Below are 25,300 nucleotides of genomic sequence, written 5' to 3'. Positions count from 1 at the left end.
TATACAGGATATCTTTTAGATTCTTTAATATTATGTAAAATTGGTGCAAATAGATTTTTCTAAGAAAAGGATCCTTACATTTATTAGACTCAAGTACTTCTTTATAGAGAATAAACGACACGTCGATTGAAGTATGAAAAATAATGTAGTTCCTCTTAAACATCGATCGTAATCGTTCTAAGCTAACTAAATTTGTAGAGAAGTACCTAAGTGAGATTTTAACGAATATAAAGTGAACTTTTGTGTACTATTAATATCCCAGAGTAACTATCATCAACCTAAAAAAGATGTGTAATAGAAGAATTGATAATATCCCTGTATGCATATAATGTAACAATGTTATAATAATAAATAATATATGTAACAATGTTCGCGAAACCACTTAACAATCGATAAATATACCTCAGATAGAGTTCTATCTGTCCCCCATAGTTTCCAGAGCTTTGAAAAATCCCTTAACTTCCACAGTTAAAAATTAGCATAGAACACACGCGTCATTAAATAATCAGTATACTGCAAACTTTTATGCAATTTCATATTTCCATGAACTTAACTAAAAAATCGGAGTCTGTATAGAAATTTCTTCTACCCACAAAATATTATAACGACCATATTCTTTTACATATTACGCATATGTTTGCATAATACGTGCATTCTGCACACTTTTACACTTTTACATTTCCAATGGATGCACAAATATCCGCAGTCTACTAATCAGGGACGATAGAAAAATTGACCAAAATTATCAAAGCCAACCGACGAATCGATGATCGCATCTCAAATAAATCTGTCATAATATTTGTCAAGCATTCTTCCATCTCACCCTCATAGTTTGCAAAGTTTCGAGTATCTTTCAGCGGGTTCACGATTATTCTCGAATCTGCAGGTCTTCTCAAACGAATCTTAGAGTGTCAGAAAACGTGGGAGTTCTAGCGGAGAAAAGTCTCGTCGAGCACCCGGGGTGGTAGTCGCGAAACAAAAGGGTGGTCCCGGTCGCTCGCAGGTGGAGACAGGGGGGATATTATCATAGCGGCGCAGAGGCGTATATCACTCGGCCACCCCTTTCGTTCCCGACAGGGATTAGCGCGAAGCTCTCTCTTGTTGCCTAGGAGAGAGTCACGAGGCGGCGGCGAGACGAGCGCGCGTGTGTGCGAATCGGCTGCCTCTGCGAGCCGGTGGCCAGCGACGCCCGTAAAAACGACGGACATAAATACCGGAGTTACCTGTGTTTTATGACGTGCTCGGGCCCCGAGCTGGAGGCGGCAGAATCCGAGGCAAAGCTCCAACTATCGACAGGCCAGATCCTGACCGATGTCCTCGCGCATTGCATTCGCTACTCGTCCTCGTTGCTTCCTCTTCCTCCTGCTACTCATACCACTAGTGTTGTTAGTGGGGCTGTTTTAGCCCGTGATTCATGCGATTCTCGACAACCCTTACTCGTCGATCTCATCATCTTCGAGCTGGGTTGCTGACTCGTTGCGTGTAAGGTGGTAGGGATCGTGGGTGCTAGAGTTTACTGAAGATTTCTTTGGACAGTTGTTATTGATTGGAACGTTTCCAAAAAATTCTTCATATCGGTATCGGCGAGGTCATTGTCATTGGTAGTGTTGTCGTAGATGCTTCGTGTAATTCGAAGTAACTCTGCAATTCGAAGAAATTCAGAGTAGTATTTTTAGAAAATTTTTCCCTATTATTATTATGGGATGTTTTAGATCATGATTTAGGATAGTTGGTTCCACGACTGGAAGATGGCAAGCTTTTTTGGAGGTTCTTCGTACAATTGTCATTCATCGTAGAGGATTTAAAAAATATTCTCCATTATTACCAGTAATTATTTTTAGGCTAATTTAATGACTGTCGCGATATAATTGGTAGATGGTTAAGTTCTCTAAAGATTTTTTATTTTCTGTCAAAAAGCTAAAAGATTTTGTGGGTGATAATGTTTTATAAACATTCGTTTTTAAATTGTCATTCATTGTAACTTGTTATTTCTGATTGTGATTCATATTATTCTCGACAATCTTTCGATCTGGTTCGATGGTTGGTTACATGTCTCATGATGAAATAATTCATAAGGGGTAAAGTTTTCTTTATAAATCCTTCTTCCAATTGTTATTCATCGCAGCATTTCTCAAAAATTCTTTCAAGAAGAAAGTGGTCGAAATATTCCTCTTATCAATCAACCTTCAAACTACCGTTTTGTGGAATTGTAAAACACTCCTGTTGCTCGAGATTCCACGCTGAACGGAACTTTCATTTCATTCGACTATATTCCTCTGAACTTTCAACTCTTCAGCAAAGTTAGAGACGCGTGGAAATGATTTAATAAGTCGTAAAGATCGGTCGACGTTGAAGAGGGTCGAGGTTCTTTTTCATAGACCTCCAGATCTCGCCACTCCCGCGATCATGGAACAGCTGTTGCGACCATCGTTGCCGAAATTTCGCTTCGATCGTGCGTGACTTACACCGCTCACCCTCTTATTCTAATTAATCGCCTGCCCCCTTCGTTCCTGCTGCCAAAGTAAATTCCTCCGAAGAAACTTGCTCGTTGTAACGAACGATTAGAAATATACCGTAGATCCAATTTCGTGGCTCAACTATACGCGAATTTGCTATAGTTCCAACTAGATGGGACTAAACAATCGGCTGAAGGTTGTTCTTATGAGTTTCTTTCAGGAAAGCAAAATAAAGTTTCAACATCTTTCATTTTTGCACAATGTATCTCTGTCGTTATTTAAACAAAGTGTTCGTTGTATTACATGATTTCTATGAATGTTTCTATAAGTTACATCGCAGAAGAATTATGCCTCATTAAATCATAAAGTTGTAGATTCCATGACAAACAGAATAGATTTTTCTAGAACAAGATCAGATTTATAGATATATTCAAGAGATCATTTTTTATAACGAGCCTTCCAATTTTTAAACTCAATTTTCCAAGGAGATGAACCCCCTAATACAATCACGTCGTTCTTGATTTTCGTTTTACTTCGAATCATAGAATCATCCTGATTTCTCTTGCACCGCGAATTTAGACGTGTACCTAATCAGATTCCTATCGAACGAATAAATTTATAAGCCGTGAAAAGACCTGTCTGGTACCAAGAAATCGGCAACGCGGAGCGAAGGGTTGGAGAAACGTCGTCGAAATTCACAGAGGGATTCGGTGGATTTCGTCGACCACCTCAGCGACGTTTTTTCCCAATTAAAAATTAAAAAATCCAGCCCTCTCTCAAGTAAAGGATCACGCAGGAGACACGAGATGGGAGGGCTTGGCCAGCGAGAGGGAGAAACAGTTCTACGGCGGATGACTGCACCGAGATTTTCTACCGATTAAACATTATTTTTCCTGCTGGTCTCCGCTCCTCTCGTCGTACGCGCCTGGACCCGGCCTTCTGTTTCTTTTTACATATGCTAATTCCACGCTCTCCACGTTTTTCCTGGCCCTTTTCAACCGTGCGCCGTGCTCTCGCTCCGATGAATCCTCGACTCGATGTCGACGTGTCCTGCCTGAGAGATTCCTCGCTCGCGCTATCGTTGCGCTTCGATTACCCGTGAACGAGGCCCAGCTTCGTCTCGTTTTCTCTCTTTCTCTTTCCCTTTGTAGCTTGTCTCGGTGTATATCTACGCTCGTTCACTCTTCGCGGATCGTTTCTAACAAACGCTGGTGCATTACGTAGCGTTGTTGGTAATTAAAGGTAAACTTCTTTACAAGTTTGAACGCTGGAAGATAGAATTCTGTGGATAGATACGAAATCATGTATGTGAATTGGAGGATCTTTTTCGAGCTTCAAATTAAAATCCGAACTATCTTTAATATTTAGAATGCTTTGAATATTTCAATAATTCTCAGATTGGTTTTAAATTTTGTAAATATGATTATGATAGACAATGAAATTTCAAAATGCTTTGCATAACGCATGCAATGTGGACGCAAGAATTTTTTATGGTAAATATTCACAAATATCTATCTCTAATCACTTTTAATTGCTATTTTTCATTAATTTTCATTCAAACGTTTAGTTCACAAAACAGTTCAGCAATAGCTCATTTTCCAGACATTTTTTGTTCGAGAAAAAAGATCACTTCGGCTCCTATAACCGCGACGAAATTACTTTCCACGGAGTCCCTTGGCTTTGGTATTTCGACCGCGATAAGAAAAATCGTTGGCAGATTCTTTCTCCTCCGACGGCAAGAAAAACGCATAATGGCCGCGTGTTTACGGGCTCGCGATAGTCTACGTCCATTTACACGACAGGGATTTGCACACCGCGAGAAGACACGAGAGAACGTTCGCGTACACCCTAAGTTTGCCCAGGGATCATGCAGTGTTAAAAACTCCCCTGTTTACCGGCGAAGCTCGTAGCCGAGGGTGGCTCGGATCGTTATTTCAGAGTGTTTGTCGTGTTTTAAGATTCTGACGTTTTGACTGGCCGAATCGCAGCGAAATGAGGCTCGTGTACGCTTCTATCGACTGGCCCTCTTTTTATTCTCAACGAAGACTTTTCAGTCTCGCTGATCACTTCAGTCAGGGAAATTCCATTTTTCGTTGCATTTTACGTTGCGACGTTTTTAAGAAACAACGATCTAATCGACACGTTGACGAGTCGTAAGATTAAAAAACAGTTGCGAAGACAATATATGGTTGGAATAGCTTTTATATTTTTTCAGATTTCAAACTGGCTGATACCTGACTTCTCTCTTCTGTAATTTACCAAACTCGATTAACTTACAAAATTAATATTTACTTCCATTGAGTGAGAAACGCGAAGACTTATCCATTTCTGTTACTTCGTTAAGAATTAAAAATACTGTTATTTGTATCAAAAATACCACGATTTTTTAAGAAATGGAATTTATTACTCGATGAGAAATAATTCGAAAAAAGAAGGAAGATAATTTTCATAGACAATATGGCCTGAGAAATTAAACGCTCGGAGGATATGTAGGCTGAATTGAGAAATTATGCAGAAGGCTGCAACAGGGCGCAGATTGATGCGTGGAAAGGCAGCGTTTAGCACGTAACGAATTACGATTTCGGCGAGCGTAGACAGGTGGAGGGCAGCAGACCTCAAGGGGGAGGATCGTTCTTCCAGCGAGTTACACATAATGCCTCATAAACACCCTCAAAACGCCTGCCATCACCCTCGATTCGCGCCGCCACCGCCATCACGAATCTGACACCGCACCGGCAATAAACTTTGGCCTTGTTAGCCCTCCGCTTCCACCCTCGGAAATCTCTGTATTCTATTTCGAATAATTTTTTTCCTCACCCCGACTGTGTTTTTTCTATTTTATTCCAGGGATTAAAAAGCATCGATGAATTTTTGTCATCGCTTTTTACTCGAGTCGAAAGTTAAATCATTTGAAAGAGTATCGTATAGTGGATTTTTATTACTTTACTATTAGAGCAGCTTCAACTAGAAAACTTTTTTCTTTTTAATTTAGTTTCTATTTTTAATTCTTTCACTTAACGCTTTTAACGTTGTTCGTTCTTTTACTGGAATTGAACGAAGTCTATAGTAGCAGAGTTTGTTAATTAATCTTTTTACACGTCTTCTCTATCCACTGGTTAGTTCATATAATTTATGTTGTAATTATTTCGACAACTACATCGAATTTTTATCTCTAATTGGAGAAATATAATGATCGAGAACGTACACGTGATTTTTGTATAGGTTTCAGAAATCTTTAATAGCATATAAGAGAGGAGAATTCTATATGCACAAGAGCAATTTTATTTGCACCATTGCTATTTATAAAGATATCTTTTTGTAAAAAGAACTATGTGAATTAGTTCTGATATACTAAATAAGTCGAATAATTTCGATATGTATCTAATCTACATATCCAGTAACAATTTGTCATTTATGATAACGTTATACCTAAAAGAGTGAAGTTTCCACATCAAAATTGGTTAAATTTTTCTTGACAAATTATCCCAGTTCTGAGATTCGAACCAACTTGTATAATCTTATTATTTTGAAATATCACGATCCAATCGTATTTAAAAAAATGTGTTGCGAATGCAGGTTCGTCACTTGGTCACAAATATTTTACGAAGCAAATTGAAGTATTTCAAACTTGTTAGAAACAAGAATGTTCGTATCACGAAACGGAACACGTGGAGAAGCAGAACGTTTCCTGGGTGACGTTAAACGTCCGGAGTTGAATATTTCGCTGGACGACGGCGGTAAGCCGGTTAAATGTCGTGGTTCACCGTAAAAACCCGGTCGTTTGCCGTCCAAGCCACGCCGCCATAAAATAAAACTGCGCAACCGCGTGCGTGTATGCACGCCGACCCCATTATAAGCCGTATAACTCGGCGCTCGTAGCACGAAAACTCGCGTAAGTGCCAGCTTTTATTTCATCGTTTAGCCTCTGACCCTCCGTCGATGTATCCCAGCTGATCGTCAAATCGACGTTAAAAAATCTTGGCTGAAAGTTGAAAATCGATGATCACTTCTTTCGTGTGTTTAATTTGTAAAATACTTTTATGAGTGAATGTTAGTGAATATTAGTGAATATTGGTACATTGTTGATAGTTAACAGTGATTCTGTTTTATGGATACGCGTTCATTATCGATAATTTTCTGTGGCAAATGTTAAATTTGAACTTGCATTCACAAATGTTCTTTAGAATTGGATTTAATCTCATAAGCAAATGATATAATAGTTTTGGCTTGGAATTGGGTAACAACTGTGTAACATTCGTTTAAACCCTGTAATATTGGTCAGCAACTTGCTGGAACTTCGAAATGGCTTTCCTACGAAAGAAGAAAATATGACTATCATGTTTTTCATCTGCGGTCTTCGTATGGTAATTAGAAAAATACAGGCGACTCGTTAGTCTTGTTACAATATTTCAATTTTTATACTTCAGTCTCATTTTTGTTTTAACAAGCAGACAAATTTTTTATTTCATTTAGGAAAATGTTTAATATAGAATTGGGACGAGAAGTAATGTTATACTGTTAACAGTTCTTTCGTATTTTGCACAAACTATAGATATTCTTTAACATTATAAAAATACAATTGGACCGATAATTACCAGAAGAATGTAGCAGGGTTAAGGATCAAAGATTAAGAACTTTTAACATGTAACTAAATGTTCCATACATAAATCGGTATAATTCAAGTGATATTAATTAAATTAAATAGATATTTTATTTAGTTTAACCACGCGATTATATAGATTTATCATCTAAACATCATCTAAATAAAAATCAATATTAATATTAACAAAATCACCTGTATATTATCAATAATTGTAAAAAAGGAAAATCCGAAACACCGTTGGAAACACTTTAACGCTTTTGGTAGTTGTAGTATTAAATTTCCATAAAAGCTATTATATTTTGCTCATTTTATCCAGCAATTTAATTATCCAACGCAACTCGTTTTATTAAGAAGCAGCAAAAATGTAGTCCTCTTTGAACACGCATTTCTCAACTTCAAAATGTACATCTTCTCTATCTCACAAAAGATACCTTTTACAAGCATAATCTGTTAATGCATCGGCGGATTCGAAATGTCGACGACAAAATTTGAGGCAGAAAAATCGAGCTGCCGCTGATTGAAGCGACAAGCTGCATCTCGACGAAGGTTTGACAGGGGCATCACGGCCGTGGATCGAGCGATCGAACCGGTCGACAGGCCGGGTATCGGTGGAAAAGGTGGAGAGGACGAAATCGCGCGTAACAAACGGCCGTGTACATTTGTCGGGGGGTGGGCTCGCGTTTAGCCCTCCCCCCTCGACATTAACATATTCCGGCCGATTCAGGGCAAACATCGACGCAGCGGCGCCACTCGTTCACCCCTTACTTCCGGCACATTTGTGTTTTGTTTCCAGCGAACGCACCCCGCGAACGCGCGTCGCCGTTTTCGCGAACAGTTGGCCGCGTTTCTCGCGAAAAACGCGTTGGCAAGGCGCGTGCTAGGGGTGGTTTTGTCGTTAGGGATGTTTGTTGCGCTTCGACGAAAGTTGTGTAGGAGTATTCCCAGGTTTTTTTTCTTCTCAGTATTCCTCCTCGTCGGAGAATTCGGTTTGGTTGTGTGCTAATTTTTGGTGATTGTTTTTCTTATTTGAAGTTAAACATGTTTTTTGTGAGAATGTGTTTCGCAGAGGTGTATCATATACTTTAAAGAAAATTTGTAGTTCTATATACTCATTTAATTGCGAATCATTTTGTATAAACATAAAATGGGTATAAGAAGTACATCCATTTTGTATAACATTCTTATATATTTATCTTTATATTTAAATTCTTGTACTCTTGTATCTACTTATACTTCTAATTTCTTGTACTAACTTCATATTTACTATAAACGAGGTTTCTTGTATTTATAACAATGAAATAGTGTGAAAGCGTGTGAAGAATCGGTGTAAGTAGAATCAGACTTACGGAACAGACAAACCTTGCTTTCAGTAATTCGCTTTAGATTCCGAGAATTCTCAGCTTCAGAAAATTTATTGGATTTGGCTTTTGTCCTTTATACGTTTCTTATCTTGAATAATAGTACTACATAAATTTTTTATTATCCTTAGGATCGAAAGAAGTTGTTAGGAAACTGGAGTGTGATCTCGTTTTACCGCCTGGCGATAATTCCGCCAACATCCTGTTTTAAGTCTCTACTTTTGTTCCAGGGAAGAGCTTCACCTTGACGATTATGCTACAAACATCGCCACCTCAAATAGCCACTCTGTCGAAGGCGATCAAGGTCACCGTCGATGGACCAAGAGAACCCAGGTCAAAGACAAGTAAGTGTTACAGGGTTTTACCAGCAGTAGGTAACTCAGCTTTTAAACTTGAACAGACACAACAGATGTTTAATCACCTGCTTATATTTTTGAAAATTTGGAGTGGATTATTACGAGGTACAAATTTAAAAAAGCTAATTCTTTAAAAAAAATTTAATTACGTTTTCGTATACTTTTGTTCTCCTAAATATATAAATATGAGTTTTGTTGGATGGAAATCTGCACTGAATTAGATGCAAATAATTTACAAACGCAAGTAACAGTTAACTCACCAACTAACAAACTATCCTCCTTTTTTCTATTACTGCGCAAAATTTCTAAAAAGAAGAAGAAAAGAAAAATAGAAATCATCTTCCGAAATCACTGATATTCACTAAAACTCCACCAAACCTTAAGCCGTTGCCTTACAATTTCTTTAGCTAATACTTCCCAACTTCAACTAGTATAGTACGGGTCAAATCACTGAATAAGAAATACTGATAACTAATTATGTAATAGTTACAATAAATTATAGTAAACTCATAGAGAGCTCAAGTAACAATTATAAATTATTAAATAGTTAAATTAAATTATTAAATAGTTTACATCGTAAAAATATCAAATTTGATAGAGATATTGAGAACAGTAATAATCTGCAAAGAGAATACGAAGAATGAAAGTCACTGGTCAACTAAAAATGTTAACAAATTGTAGCGATGATTAATAAAGAGCTCAGCTAACAAGTGGACAATTTACATCGCACGATGTTCAAACGCTGTTGAGAAGTCTGTAAAAAAATATGGGAAACGAAAGTCAGTGATTTGTCTCACCCCATATCACTTTAGATTAGAAAAAGAACACACGTTATAATACACTACACGAATTCATGTTGCGTTTCAGGACACCAGGCCTTTCATCCCTTCCACTTTGGGCCCAGGCCGTTCCCTTTCGGCCACCCTCAGGATCCTCTGGGATTCAAGTTGTCCGGTAAGTGTCTGCCGATAGAACACTCCGTCCAGATCTGCTACCTGCCGGCATGGCACATAGTACAGCATCCACCTCGTAGCTCGTCTGCAGCTCCAACCGGATAACTAAGTTTACAACCCTGCATCATCCCCTTTGCCGATGTCGCGAAGGCAAGCTTGCTCCACTCAGTCTTGGCTTGCTTGGTGGCTACGAAGGGTGTCAAAATTGAGCGTCGGCAGGCGCCGACTCAAAATTGAGTTTTGCCACGGGGCGTCTAAGTGGAGAAGACTCTGATTAAGCCCCGGCCTTTCGTTTGTCGACGCCACTCTTCGCCGAAACTTTGCGCCCCGTTTGACGAGCGACTTCTCGCGCTACTGAAATTTCCGATCGTCTTCGAGGGAAACAGCCTCTAGGCCCATACTTTGACTTTCCTTGGCAGTCGCAGAGGAACGGAAGGAACATTCGGTGGTTTCATCGTCACGAGGATTCTCTAGGTTTAGATTCGTTTTGGTAAATTGTGGTGAAATTCGCCAGTGGCTATCAGCAAACGACTAAAATTAATATTGGAACTATCAAACTTGATTTTCTAAGTTTGGTTCTGTTTGGTAGGCGAAGGCGAAGAATTTGCGAGCAGCTTGTCAACGAATAAGTAAGATTAACTCGATTTTTTATGTTTAGTAACTTCTCGATAGACGAAACAATTTGTAACCAGTCCACAGACGAATTACTAAAATCCATATATTTCCAGACATCTGTCATCTTGGGCCTCCAAAAAATCGAATATGGTTAATCCCGGGTACCACAGGTCTTCGTTATTTTCAACGGTAGATTCCATCTCTGAAGCATCCATTTTTGTCAATTTATCATCACACGAGCAACTGCATCACAGGCTTCTATCCCGATATTTAAAAGATCGAATATGATTAATGTCTCGATACCACAAGTCTCTATTATCTCAAACACAAAAAGTTTCATCTCTGAAGCATCCATTTTTGTCGATTTATTACCGCACGAGAAAGCCAGAGTGGGCGGCCGGTTGCAGCGGCGATTTCCGGTGGCGGCGCATTCGACGAGCTAGTTTGGCGGCGCGGATTCCAATTCAAATTCGTTCGAAGCTCGAAATTTTGATGGGACTAGCCTCGAGCAGCGAGGGTCGGCTACTGATACTGGTGCACCGACAGTGTATTGTTTCGGCATGATAAGCGGCTTAACGGAGCTTCTCTCCCCTGCCTGCCCCCGGGGGTAGTGCGGAGTAGCAGTCCTGCCGTCGATTTCTCGTCTCTGCGCTCCTATCCATCCCCTTCTCTCTCTCTCTCCCTCTCCCTCTCTTTCTCTCTATCCACCCTTTCCAACCCTCCCTTTTGTCCTACCACCCCCGTGGTCTACTCAATCAAGGACCGCGCCCCCGTCGACTTTCTCCTCTTCTTCTTTCCTTCAGATTTCCCATAGTAATTTCAGCTAACGAGGACGGACGCAACAATTTCCAGGTCGGCTGCATAAAATTGTTCCACGGTAATCGCTGAGCGGAAGTGTCGCACAGTCTCGTGTCGTAACGCGGCTATACAGCACGGCTAAATCGAATTACCGAGCTGCGCGATGGAAGTTCGCCGCGTTGGATATTTTGCGGAGAACGCCGGCTGTGGCAGGAAAATAGAAGAGGATAGGGTACGACGTGGAGGAACAACGACTTCGTCAGTTCTATTTTTGCCATTGTCGAACTTGCTTGCCCTAGGTAGGATTAACTTTGTTGGAATTACTCCTGATAAGGTTGGTCGTGCTCGTATTTAAGGTTTTGTGATAGGATCACTGTTCTCTGATCCATCTTCGTACTTGTTTCAATATTCTTTTTATAAAAACACATTTGAGTATCGAAATGTACATGACGGACGCGGGGAACAGTTTCAACGACCACTTTACCACGTGTGCTGGTTTTAGCGTCGTCCTACATTAAAGATATTCTCATCCGAAAATAGAGTATAGCTACGAGTCCCTGCATTTCTTTTGAAGTGGAGCTTCATAATCCACCATATAGAAGTTCCACTTTTATCCAAAAGTTGTTCGCAGTAGTAATCGTCTACAGGAAAATTGTCATCATCTAAAAACACGATTACACCCGAGTGTTTTTATTCTTTTGCGATAAAACCCGACAACCAACTATGCGTGAAAAAAGAATTGTACTTTTGTCAAAAATCTCATCACACTCGATATTCAGCTCGCAAAGTCTCGATCTTCCGCTTCTAGAAAAATATTTCTTCGATTTCTAACCAACAGCGTTTTCGCCCTTGTATTTCAAGCACAACCCTTACGTACCACGAGGAAGAATGTTCGTTCGCTAGTTCCTTAACCACCCTTCCACGACAAATTCAATTCTCCTTCGAAGGAAACGCGCTGTCGCGTAACTGGGTCGCAGTCGCGACCGACATCACCCTCATATCGATCGGTTTATTCCAAGCTCGTGTCCACCACTTTTTCAACCCTTTCGCTGGTAGTTCGACGGTCAGCGCATAGGTTGCGCCTCTGTCCAGTTCGCCGCTGGGGTCAGTCGGACAAGCGTTTCAACTTTCGCCTACCCTTTGCAACACCAAAGAGGCTATAGCCTATCGTTGTTCGGATAAAGACGCGTTTCAAGAGCTGGTTTATTAGATATCCGCGTCCGGGGGTTGATAAGGAGAGGAAAAGGGAGAGAGAAGCAGCGAGAGACGGCTGGCTACACCGAGCCAGGGGTTGTTAAGGTGCCCATTGAGGTGTAACTAGGGGGATGTTATTAAATTTCGTTCGGGCCTAGCTCGAGGGGAGGCTCGAATTTTATGCTATCCCTAAGGACCATCGAAGTCCGGTACAGAGTCTGTCTTTATTCCATCCTTGAATCTTCTCTTCTTTTGTCCTGTTTCTTTGAAGGTGTTCAGAAGCGACGTATACTATTGTTCGTCGGTATCTGGATACTTGTAGCAACTGTGTTTGAATTTAACTCTCGCTTATAAGTATCAGAACGCTTATGAAGAGTGAGGTTAACTTTAGAAGTTACTAGAAAATTATTAAAAGCTTTGGGATTGTTATCTCGCTTTTTAATTGTTAAAAACTTTGAGAACTATTATCTAAATTAGTTTTAAACTGCTAGAAAATGATTGAAAGCTCGCAAAGTAATTATTACTTGCTTGCGATTATAGAATGTCAGACAAACGAAGAATTCATATATACGATGTTGCGATCAAATCTCTTTTTTACCTTCATGCGTGATAAGATCGAATTCTTTCTTTTACTTATATACACTACATTCCTTGATTACTGCTTTTGTTTAACCGATCATACCGTTCATTTATACTGTTAATTTTTCTGTTGTATTTGTTGTTACTTGAACCGAGATTCTAGTTTGATTTCTAAGAGAACTTCTTTGTGTTCTGCATCTAATTCGTTCAATATTTATTCAATGCGATTAGAGGATCGTAAAGACCAACGTACGATTGTTAAAATATACATGTGCCTCTTACAGTACTAGATTTTGCAGTATTAATCGTAATAAATAACTTTTCCAAATTTTTGCGCCGTTATCTTATATAAATGCAAATTTTTGTTAATTCTTATTAATTCGGATGAATCGTCATATCTCACATGTAACCAGGTGTCTTTATATTTGTAAACGAGAGATATATGTAACTGACTGTGTTTTTTAATTCTTCATTCGTCTTCGAATTGATTCTTCTTTCTTGCAACTATTAGCAGAAACTCGAAAAGTCTTTGTTCAAGGATTTATCGATTCGTCATTTGAAGTTTCATCGTTGAAGCTAATTTTCACGCAAGAAGAACGTTCCGAAGTTTAGAGGATTCTTAAAAAATAATCATCTTATTTTTAGCTATTAATTATCTTTGATATTTTTCTTCGAAACTCTTCATCTTCAAAGATCATCGATTCGCGATCAGGTTGTTGCACAGTTGGACGATTGAATTTCAGAACGGACAGCGACAGGGTGGAGGAAACACGAGGAAAATTAATGTATTCGGTGAGTGGCAACACGCGAGAAGATCCTCGTTGAGATTGTCCGAAGAACGAAAACAGGCCGATCACGTGGCTCCCAGGAGGGCGTCTTTGTCAATCTAGCTAAGGGGATGAAAAATCGCGAGAGCAGCCAGGGATTCGAGTTAACAAGAACAGCTCGCGCAGCTCGATTCCCAACTCACCCCGAGTTCCGTTGTTCCACCTCTTTCCACCCTCCAGTGTCAATTAACCGCCTACCAGGGGTTGGGGGTTGCGCCGGAAAAATCGCAACCCCTGTTTCAATAAGGTGGCCTTTACCTCATTTGGGGGAGATTGTTAGGAGCGTTCAGTTTAAAACTGTCGCGCGCCTTCCTTTCACGGATCGTTTTACAGTAGATCTTCGCGAGCTTTCTTTAAAGAGGACCGCTCGTTTTCTTCTCTTTCCTTCATTTCCTTTCCTCGTGTACTGCTTCTTTTGGAAATTCGATATGGCAAATTTTCTCGGAGAAATATCTAATCGATTGTAGAAAACGGAAGGTGGATCGTGTTTTAGATCTACGATCTGATTGTCAAGTTCACTTTACAGGATTTTGCAGTACGAACTGCTAGAAATGACTCCGTAAATCACGACACAAGAAGTTTAGCACAGATATACGTAAACGAATGTTATACAAGGAGCTTCATTCATTTTAGGTTCATTAATATTTTAGTTACTTGTGCGTTTTGATACGAAGAATTGTGTCAGGAGAAATTTTGTCGATCTAGAACTGCAATTAATAATATTTTTCCTTCGAGATAATTTTCGAGGCCATTGACAGTTTTCTCAAGTGAAAACATCGGCTCTTTTATTCGTTGTATTGTATTCGTGTTCGAAAATGATTATTTGGATTTTGGATCTTTTTGACTTTAATCTTATAAAACTCACTGTGTGAACGACAAGGAAACTGCTGTGCTTCTTTCTTTGACTTGTACACATGTGTATATATATATATATATATATATATTTGTGGACAATTTAAATTTTATCAATTTTACAATGAAACAAATTCCAACAAATTTCACACACCTTTTCTACGTTGAATCTGTAAAATATTATAGAATCGCTCATAGAATATTCCATAGAATATCTTAATTAGTTTATTTAGTTTAGTTACGAGTTTCCGAAGAAACCAACCCCTAATCGAAAGGTAGGGTGTCGATTTTCAGACGGAACCCGAGTCCTTCTTAAAGGATCCTTTCACGTCCATGGAGAAGCGAGTAACCCTTGACGAGTGCGGTGCAGGATCCTTAAAGGTTCCCTTTTTAAGGGTTGCCTCTGTCCACCCCAGCGTCAAATCACGGCGGATCCTTTAAATTCGCGTCACATTTCACCCTCCTGCGTGTCTTGCAAGAGCCTCCTGGGGCGTCCCGTCTTTTAATCAGCCCTGGTGACCAGGAACTTTCGGTCGCGGCGACGGTAACTAATGATACCGTCTGTCCTTCTTCTTCGTTCCCCAACTTCTATCGTTTCCTCTATCTCTTTTATCTTATAATGATACGAGAACTCGTAAACACAAAAAGACGGTAAATGAATTTAATGAATTTACATACGACCTTGTCAATTTCTAATTTACTTCTGCATAATTTCTTTTCTTACGAGTTCTTAATTCATTCGATATTTGTCGATATACATGTTACTCGACGGCTCTTCTAGTTTTCAAATTGCAACTAAAGAAAGCTATTTGGTTACATCAGCGTCGCCCAACCTTTTTCCGAGTTGCAACTCTTTTGTTATAATTAAATTACTTGCAACCTCTCCTTCTTATGCAGACGAATAATTTGGATATTCTAATATTTCATAATATAATTCTAATTTAGTATTATGTGACTAAAATATAAAATCTAGCCAGCCTTGACTTTTTCAGAAACACCTTGCGTCTCTCTCCTCTTAAAATATCGAGGTTTCCTTAAGAGATTGTCACTCGTGACCCGAAAAAGTATTGGAATGGAATCGGCATCTCGAAACTCGTCAATTTCTATTTCCTTGTACATAACCGTATCTAGTCAAAGAACGAGCGAAGAATACGACGGATAGACGTGACTCGAAAGGGTAGCGAGGAAACCTGTACAATGAACATTACGAAAAGTTGGCCGTTTTTATCCGTAACTTCAAAGAGGATGCAAGCGTAAATAAGAGAAGGAAACAGGCACCGAGGGTGAGAGGGGATGAAAGGTTGGTGTGCGGAGGGTGAGAGCGAGAGAGACAGCAATTTTCTCGTCCTTTCTCGAAATATCTCCTCGCAGAGCTTAGATCGGTGCCAGGGACCTTTCCAGGGTGGCATTTTAGGGGTTGCTGCGACGCGATAATGAGAACGGGCGCAAAGGGTGGGTGTGCAAAGACATCCGACCGTCGGTAGCGAGAGGCTAGGACGTGGGAAACGGGGGTTGGGGGTGGTGGGTCGGCGGCAGGTTAGAGGGACGGCGGGGGTAGTTAGAGAAGAAGCTGAAAAGAGAGAGAGAGAGGGGGGAGGTTGAGCGAGCAAGCTACACAAGGGTTAACGCCTTAGCAGTAAGAAGGGCGTTTTAACTCCTGTTTTGCATAGATTTGAATAGATAAGGAGGACAGGAAAATACGCGAATTAATTTATTATGTATCTCTGGCTGGTTGCCGCCCGGAGGGGTTTTAAGCGAGCAACCCGAACGGAACCGGCTTTACTCTTTACTTTCGAGCCTGCCCGTCACCCTTTAGCCCAACGTCTTTAAACGCCACCCCCCTAAGTTTCCCGACGGCTCTCATTCTCCTCTCCTCCGCTCTCTTTCTCTTTCTTCTAGCTATGACAAACGTAATTCGCTTCTGGATCTCATGGCTTAGAGTTTCAGGGAAGATGGAAAGAATCTGGGGGCGGGCGACGTACTTTTTTCTCTTGTTCGTTTTCTGTTTTCTTAATCGCTGTGCAATTAAGGAAAGAAGGAGATTTAACGTTTTCTATTGTATTTTCAATCGTAGCGTATGTTCTATGTGGGTAGATTCATATTTTACTGAGTTCTGAAAAGAACACATGTAGATGTTTATGTAAATGTTAAGGGATTAAAATTACCATTATTGTATTTCGAAATGATATATTAGATATGTTTATATTTATTTTGAGAAAGGGAAACATTTCGGAAACTGATATAACAAGGTTATTTCCAACGAGTGTCTTACGTATCATCGATACATACTACTAGTTCTTTGAATACTTCATACGCGATAGACTGCAACAAAGTTGTGTAAGCTGTTCTTATTATATAGTAATTTATTACGCATAGCTATTTTCTGTATTATTATTTCCAATATCCGACTTTCAATATCTGATTTTCAATATCATTGATTCCTACTACTAATTCGCGATAGAAATTACTTTTTACCAAGATTATCATAATTCTACCATTTTCAATTTTAACGAAATTGACTCGATCAGTATATTTCATTCACAATTCACTTTAATGAGACTGTCTGCGTTACTTGTCCTTATTATACATTAATTTATTCCAACTAATTATCTCTAATCATTACTTTCAACGATTGCCTGCCATATCATTGACTTATACTACTAGATGCCAATATAAACTACTTTTTGCAAAGGTTATCGCAATGTTTTCAATTACATCTTTTATTAAAATCATTAGACGATATTATAACTCTAAAAATTAGTCAACCGCAAGCTTCTCTGGCCAAGTTTCAAACACGACAAGTATCGAGAAATAACACGAACGCGTAACCCGACGTGTGGGGTGGTTAAAACAGCGGAGCACATTTTGAACATGCTGCTCGATAATACATCATCCCTTAAAGCTTCTGTACCCCGGTGGAAGGTACACATAAAGGCAACTAACCCTAGGGCCGTAACGTTTAAGCTTAACATTTCTCACCCCTTAAAGGGTAGCAGCTCCTTGAACCCTTTCAGCTCTCTGGCGTGGTTGTGTCTCTTTCCCTCCGACTCTTTCAGAGGCTCTCGCCTGGCTTCTCCCCTCATTAGTCTTCATTTGTTTTCGGAATTATCGCCCGCCACCCTCCAACCTGGCACGCGAACTCTCTCCCCCTCCGAAAAGGGTGCCAGCCGTTTTGGGGGTTTATTAAATTGAAAGTATGTTACGAGCTGGTTGAAACAGATACGCGCCGCTGTCAAATACCGAAACTCTCCTGTTCCGTTCTATCAGCGATTAGGAGACCCGAAATTCCCTTAATTCTAAGGGATGAGACGATTTTGCGAATTTTCAAATACGAAATCTTCCAAAAATTTGGGAACTTTCTAGTATGAAATTTTGCGAAGTCTCAAATATATAAAAAAAAATAAAAAAAAAAAAAAAAATTTTGCGGAGTCTCGAACACAGAAGAATAGGAAAATATAAGGAATATAAAGATTTGGAAAATTTCAAGTATAAAAGTTTACAAATTCAAGTAACTCAAGTATACGATTTTGGAACCTTTTCGCATACAGAAATATGAAATGCTATGAAAGTTTCTATTAATACGTTCGAAGATTTAAGGATATCTTCGTTTAAAATAAATATGAATTCCTGTGCGAAGACTCGAGGGTGGATTTTCAGAGAATAGGCAAGCAAAGTCGTCACTTACGGCGCATCAGGTACAGGAAACCCTTGGCCTCCTTAAGCTCGCTCACAGCGTAGCTTTCGCGCGCCTCTTATCGTTTTCTTAATCCCCTCATAAAGTAGCTGCATCCTACAACCTTCCACCCCCTCTCTCTGTCTCTCTGTCTCTCTTTTCCTCTGTGAGTTTCCAGCTGGGTTGCTCGTAGTTCCACGACGATGTGGTAGAACGCGAGATAGTGGTGTCCTCTCTGGCAAGCTCGGCTTAAAGAGAGCTTAAAAATCACCCCTTCAACCCCTACCGAGCTTTTTCCATCCCTTCTACCAAGCATACAACTGTTGGAGGGGATTCAATGCCAGCCAATAGCAATGGTCGCGAGCTATGTACGCCACGCCCACGTTCCAGTGACCAGACAACCCTCCCCACTCTTTAACAGACTTCCCCTACTTGTCACCCCCGTTGTGATCCCTACCCCTGAAGCCGGTGGCTTCGGAGCTTTCACGGAATTTTTAAACTGCCCCGCACAGATGACGGTATAATCTGCTATTGATCAAGGTGTTTCGAAAAACCGATACCATACCGATGACTACGGGCTTCACTTTTACTCCTTTCCACCCCCAAACGTCCGCCACCCCTGCTCGCGAGCTACAACTCGTTCCGCCGCGGTTTCCTAACTTCTTTACTCGATCGTTTCTGTTAACGCTTCCACTTTTCCTCGTTTTTATCGTGTTAGTTCCAAGATCGAATATTTATCTATTTTTATATTCTCTGGGGGATGAGTTTTTCGATGATACGATGTAATAGATTTAATTAGGATTAATTTCTTCTTTTTTTCTTATTTTGGTTTCCGTCTGTTTAAGAAGAAGGAAATGGAAGTTTGGGGGGAAGGGTAATTGCGTTGGAATAGGTTAAGCTTTGTGATGTCCTGAATTTAATTGTATAGCTGCATATGTGAACGATTCCCATGGTCGCCCGGTATCGGCTAGAATTGAAATAAAAAAGAAAGGTGATCGATCGTTTCTCTATTCTCTGTTGGATAAATTTAACTGTCCATCCACGTCAAACGTTCGCTACGTCAAAGAGAAGCGTTTCTGTACCTCTATCTGTCATCCGGCGATCGTTTATCCACCTGACATTATATAACATTTCCACATCTCCTCCAGAGTGCGTTTCTTTTTCAGTCTCGTTGCTATTTATTGCGGTCGTTCCTCACGTTCTATATTCATCCTGGGCCAAGATTGATTCCTTTTAAACGTGGCGTTCAATTTTTTATTGGATACGAAATTGACTCTTTGAAAATATAAAAATCTTTAATTGATATCGTTTGAAAATAAAAGTATAACATAGTAATTACGTTGCGTAATAAATTCGTTCACTTCCTAATCTATATTTTTAGCCGCGGCTTACGAACATATGATAATATGAACATATGTAATGTGCACAATTGTATCATTTAATAAGTATAATGAGAGAAAGACGAACGTTATGAGTGTTTAGTAAAAGAATTGTTTTTTAGTATACATGTCGTTGGATCTCCTTCGTGGTACACAGTGCACGTTTACAATGTTCCAAATTATAACAATGGAATATTTACTGTACTCTAAATATCGGAACATCAATTGTCCTAATATTTGCAGAAATTTTGTTCGTGAATAATCGTCGAATAATTTAAAGAATACCAAAATACGTATATTGAATTCTGTTCGTAAAAGGACAAAATCTTTGCGAGATAAAATGCGCGCAGTTTGTAACTCGCTTAATCTACTTGCAGAGGATAATAGAACAAAATAATACATAGATACGTTTCCTTAGGTTCATCTAAAGAAATATGAATGAATTTATTACACAACCAAATACGTCTGGAAAATGACAAAATCGAAGAATAATTTACAAAAAAAAGAAAACAGCTTTTTCTCGTTTTGAGAAGGACTTTGGCCTTTATCGATCGAAGAAACGGTGGCCAAGGCGCTGGCCAAAAAGCCAAGCGACTGACAGACATTATTTTAGATCTCTTGGATTGCACAGGCTTGCAACACCTGGGTCTGGAGCAAGGAGCCAGCCAAGGGTGGGGTGGATTACCTCGGGGCTCTCTTCCGCCGCACTGTCTTCCGCCGCCTCCCGGTCACCATTCGCATACACATCCTCCGGCAGCTGGTGCGTCGGCCTTCAATCCCTTCCACCACAGCATCGAGCAAAGATCTCCTAGACTTCCTGGACCTAACTCTGGTAAGCCGTTTTTAACTTTATCGTCTTATAAATAAACTGCGGATCTTTATGTGTTTGTGGATTGTTGCAAGCTGCAGCGATGCACATAATATGAGAAAGTATAAAGCGCATCTTTATATATTTATAGAATATTTATAATATTACGCGACAACGCGCAATGTACAAAAATATACTGCGCGAAATAATTAGAAGACAGTTTCCTCTGTGTGATTCTGATTTTTATACCAACTATCTTTGCCTGTGTGTCCTTCTAATTGTTTTAACATCGAAATTAGCAGAGCGATTTAAATGATCAATTCGTAGTATTCTAAAGGGTATTTTTAAAGACTTTTCAAGATTTCAATGATTTTGGTAAACTATATCGATGATGAGATTACTCATTATACATTTCGTATGATTATTCGTAATAGTTTATATTAATATCGATTATATCAATTATTTGACTTTTTTTGAACAGCTCGTATAAATCCTTGTATAAGATGATAAATTTATAAATTTGCATAAACATCCGTAGTCTACTTAAAAGGCAATGGCATGCTGCAAAAAGCATAATTACGCTCAAATGATAGAAAGAATTAGATTTAATCAAATTATTCCTTCCAATGATCTTGTTTGTACGATCTGTAAAAAGTATATCAGACCTTGGTAATAGTGTCAGATGATTTATAGATGTTTGGCAAAGAGATGAAAACTGATTGGTCAATGGGTTTCTTAAAGAACCGTCCAGGAATGATTTGGGTCCAATCAGCGTGTCCGTCAGGGAGGTGACCCCGACCACGTCACCTGGTAATCCTGGACCTGGATTACTCACGACGGCTACTGTTGCGGCACCAACGCCTCCGGCGGAACCTACCACCACCACTACTACGCCTAGTCCCTCTGGACATCATTCACATTTTCAAGGTATCGATTCACTTCTACCAAATCTTTAAATTAACATTATAAAATTAACGACAATTATTTTTTTAACCTTCAGTTTGCATGGTGCGGTTAGATCGCTGATAAACAGGGAATAAATAAAAAGTCATATAGTTTTAGGTTTTAAACTTTCACGATGATTAGACGATCACGATGATGGCACATTGGTGGTTCTTCGGGCTTTGACCGTATTTTTGGATGCTTCAGTTCGCTTCCTCAGGGCAGACACGAAGAAGTTCAGTTTGGTGAACATTCCAAATTACTTCTTCAAGGTACACCTAAAAAGGTCTGCCTTAAAGCGTAACGTGATATTAAAGATACGATCGAAACTCGAACGTCCAAAAATATGTCACTTGTATAATTATATAATAAAGAGTTCGGATTTAACAACAAGCCTTCCATTATAAAAGTACGAAAAGAGCAACATGCCGAAAATTAGCAATTTGATCTGTTTTACGCAAATCGAGGATTACAATTGCCTATTAAAATATACCTACAAAGCTCAAATCTCACCTCTTATCTTAAACTTCGATCTCTCTAATTTATCTCAATAAATTAACAAAACATGAAGAATTCATAGAACTGATATAATCACTTTAATGATAGGTCTTCATCTTCTGGGGGCCACAGGGTCCATCTTCGGATCGATATTCGCCCCGTTGCTGCCACAATCCTCTTGGCTCTACAATCCACTCTACCACACGCAACAGTACGTCTTAGAGCCGGAATGGCATGCTCTAGCGTTAAGAATGGCCCAGCAACGGCTCCAGCGACCTGACCAGGCGCGAGTGGAAGAAATGAGAAAACTTCGTAGCAGCAGTAGCAGTCCAGAATCCGCGTTGAAGGAAGAAAAACGTCGAGACGACGATCAAGATGTTCTTCGTAGATCAGGTCTGGACAGTCCTGACGGAAGCATAGAAGTGGACGATAGGAACGAGAATGATGCGAACAGAGATCGCGTGAGGAGCGACGAGTCTCTTCCGGAACAGGATTCTCCAAGGATCTCTCCCATTAGAAGCGACCTGGAAGACACTACTGATGTCACATTTCAAGATGCCTCTGTTCATCTAAGACCTAGTATAGAAAATTCGAACGATCAAGAGATCACTAACGATGAGATCCCTCGCAGAGATCTGAAGATTCGTCTGGAAGGCACTGTGGATCTCAGTACAAAAAAAGGACAGGATAAAGAGAACGTAGGACAAGATCTTACCACCAGGAAGAAAGAAGACGATACCGACGTGGAGAGGGAAGGCGTACGAAGCAGAAGAGAGAGAAGCCCTAAGCCTAGACAAGTCTGGAGACCGTATTAAACGAGGATATTCTGCATTCGATAGATAAATATCGAAATTTTACGTGATGGTCTTGTTGTAAATTTCAACCAGATCTGCCTCGATTAATTTAGGGTCTGTTTTAATATTAGACAGTCGTACGGCCAGGTGATTACAAGAGAGATTTGTATCGATGTAGATGAGCCTAAACAAAGTTCGTGGAAAGCTCAGAGCCTGGTCCTGGAACCAGGAATTATCATGGACTCGAGGACTAACCAGGGTTTACGTTCGTATAGTATGTAAATATATAAGCGGCGTCCAATTATTATTTAGGTTACTATTTCGCGTACGTGTGAAACGCTACCCATTGTCATTTCGAGTGAGATTAATCGATTTTTTCGAACGATCTTTATCACATCAGTCCTGATTTGCGTTTCAATGGACACAAGGTTGATAGAATCTCGCGGAACGTCAACTCCGACGAGTTAAGTTATTATCAAGGTCTGTGTGTGATGGATATCGTTCGATTCTTTCTCGTCGCGGTAACTGTGAACCCGTGACGTTGTAAATATCACTGACTTAAAGAGTCCAGGCCAGAGTCACGTGTCTCTAGGCTACCCCATCTCCTTTTTGTTTCTTCGCCTCCTTTTATGAGAGACATTAATCGACCGTCAGAAAGTGTACGTAACGAAGATATGAGTCGATGTGACTGGCCTCGACGATGAGTTTCTTTCACTGTTTAAGTACATCATCAAATAAAGTAATATCATCCGTTCCATGAATGACCATCTTCTTACGCAGCATTCTCTTCGACACCAGCCTGGCCTGGTCTTCACATAGTAAGTACTGCTTTTATCTGTTAAGCTCTGATATTTTACGTAATAACTCGTTGATTTTACAAGATACATTTTTTAGATTTAAGATCGTGATTTTTATTATTATAGAACTGTTTTGCTAGCAAGGAACAACGTTCCATAACAGTTCGTATTTATTAACATCTTAAATATTTTCTTGTTTCGGCGAAGGTTTGGAACATAGGAAATCTATTTATTTTTTGGAGATTACTTTTAAAACGTCTCTGACAATTACCATTCGTAGGACACAGTGTTTTATAAAAATTAGTTTCTGTTAACATTTCTTACACAGTACTACGAAGGAAACTTCCAGAGTTTTAAAAAATCTCGAATTCCTCGGAAACACAAAGAGAAGGGGAAAGGATAATTGGTTCCTAGTAAGTTTTAACAAATGTCTTTACTTTCACGAGATTTTGGGATAGAGAAAATTCGTTAGTTCCATTAAAGAGGAAATTTTAAAAATTCCAACTCTTCGAAAACTCGAGGAAAGGAAAACGAACCGGGTCGTTTGGAAACTCTATCGATTTATTGGAAGATTTTTGATTAGGACAGGAAAATTTCGCAAACACCCGTCACATTTCGCGGATCGATATCCTTTCCAGTGGAAGGGTGAGAATTGGCCGATTCGCGGGGGCAAAATCGGCGAAGTCGCGGACGCGCGCCAACTAACCCAACCTAATCCGGACGGACGAGATATGCAGCAGATTCAATAATTCGCCACGATTGCAATCGAGCGGGATGCACCGCACGCAAAAACGGCCAGGCCCGATATCCGCTCGGTGAAAAGGTCCGCGTGATTGATGGGACACACAAAGCGACCCCTTCCTCTCTCTCACCCTCTCTCTCTCTTCCTTTCTCTGTCTCTGTCTCTCTCTCTCTGCACATAGCCTCAACATTCACCAACACGCCCTTCGCTTCCAACCCTTGTCTCTCTCTCTCTCTCTCTGTGTCCGTGTCACGTGGTTGAAATCGAGATAAAAAGACCGCAAAACAATTTTCTACATTATTTTCGGATGCGCCGCCCGATCAAATGAGCAATAATGCCCGGCACACCGCATTGCCATGAATCTTTCAAACGATGTATTCAACCGTGAGCGGCGTTGGTGCAGCGACGCGTTCCCAAACGATGAAAACGTCGCTCGTCCACGTTGCTAATTACGACACAGGTAAATATCCGCAACGAGCCCTGTAAAAATAGCACGGAGACTCGAAATGGAACGGTGAAAAGTCACTAGAGTTACTTAGTTTTCAATAGTCAATTGGCCATCGAATTAGGACCATCTAGCTTTTTAACTTTGAGTTTTAGTATAGATTCTTCGTGTTTTATTGCTTATGTTGCAACGCACATAAAAACACGACCTATTTATGTTAGAATCCTACGTACATATACATGTATATGAAATTTTACTAATTGATAAGGTATTATATATTTAAGGTATATTTGTGTCTCGCCTTCCTATTCCTTGGTTATAGTTCGTATTTTTATCTTCGTGTTTATGCATTGTATACATCTTATGATCGGATTATTTTATCAAACATTTTGAATTTTTTTTTATCTGAAAATCAAGTAGTATAGTTGGGGACGAGTCTATAGAAATTTCCAATAACATTGAAGTTGAGCGAATTACCTGATTATGGAAATATGCGAATGTTCTTTCATAAAAGGAATTTCCTGACGAATTTGGCTCTGTGACATGGGTTAATAATAAATGAATTAAATTAAATAATTGCTATGTATGCATGATGAAATAATTTGGACACCCAGCGATGGTTTCTATATTC

At 39.8% G+C, this 25,300-nt stretch overlaps 1 protein-coding gene across 1 annotated transcript in view; it reads left to right on the top strand.

Annotated features, from left to right (window-relative positions):
* LOC139993222 (uncharacterized) overlaps positions 1-23,442 on the top strand; it is a 35,108-nt gene extending 11,666 nt beyond the window's left edge. Inside the window, exons 4-8 of the mRNA XM_072014735.1 lie at positions 8,648-8,761; positions 9,641-9,727; positions 20,275-20,475; positions 21,193-21,378; positions 22,000-23,442. Of these exons, the coding sequence (XP_071870836.1) occupies positions 8,648-8,761; positions 9,641-9,727; positions 20,275-20,475; positions 21,193-21,378; positions 22,000-22,706 (1,295 nt within the window). The 3' untranslated portion in view covers positions 22,707-23,442. The remainder of the gene's footprint in view (positions 1-8,647; positions 8,762-9,640; positions 9,728-20,274; positions 20,476-21,192; positions 21,379-21,999) is intronic.
* The last annotated feature ends 1,858 nt before the right edge of the window (positions 23,443-25,300 follow it).

The sequence above is a fragment of the Bombus fervidus genome, chromosome 12 (genome assembly GCF_041682495.2).
Source record: "Bombus fervidus isolate BK054 chromosome 12, iyBomFerv1, whole genome shotgun sequence".
NCBI lineage: Eukaryota > Metazoa > Arthropoda > Insecta > Hymenoptera > Apidae > Bombus > Bombus fervidus.
The sequence above is the reverse complement of the archived record's forward strand: the minus strand, read 5'-3'. Positions and strand labels throughout refer to the sequence as shown.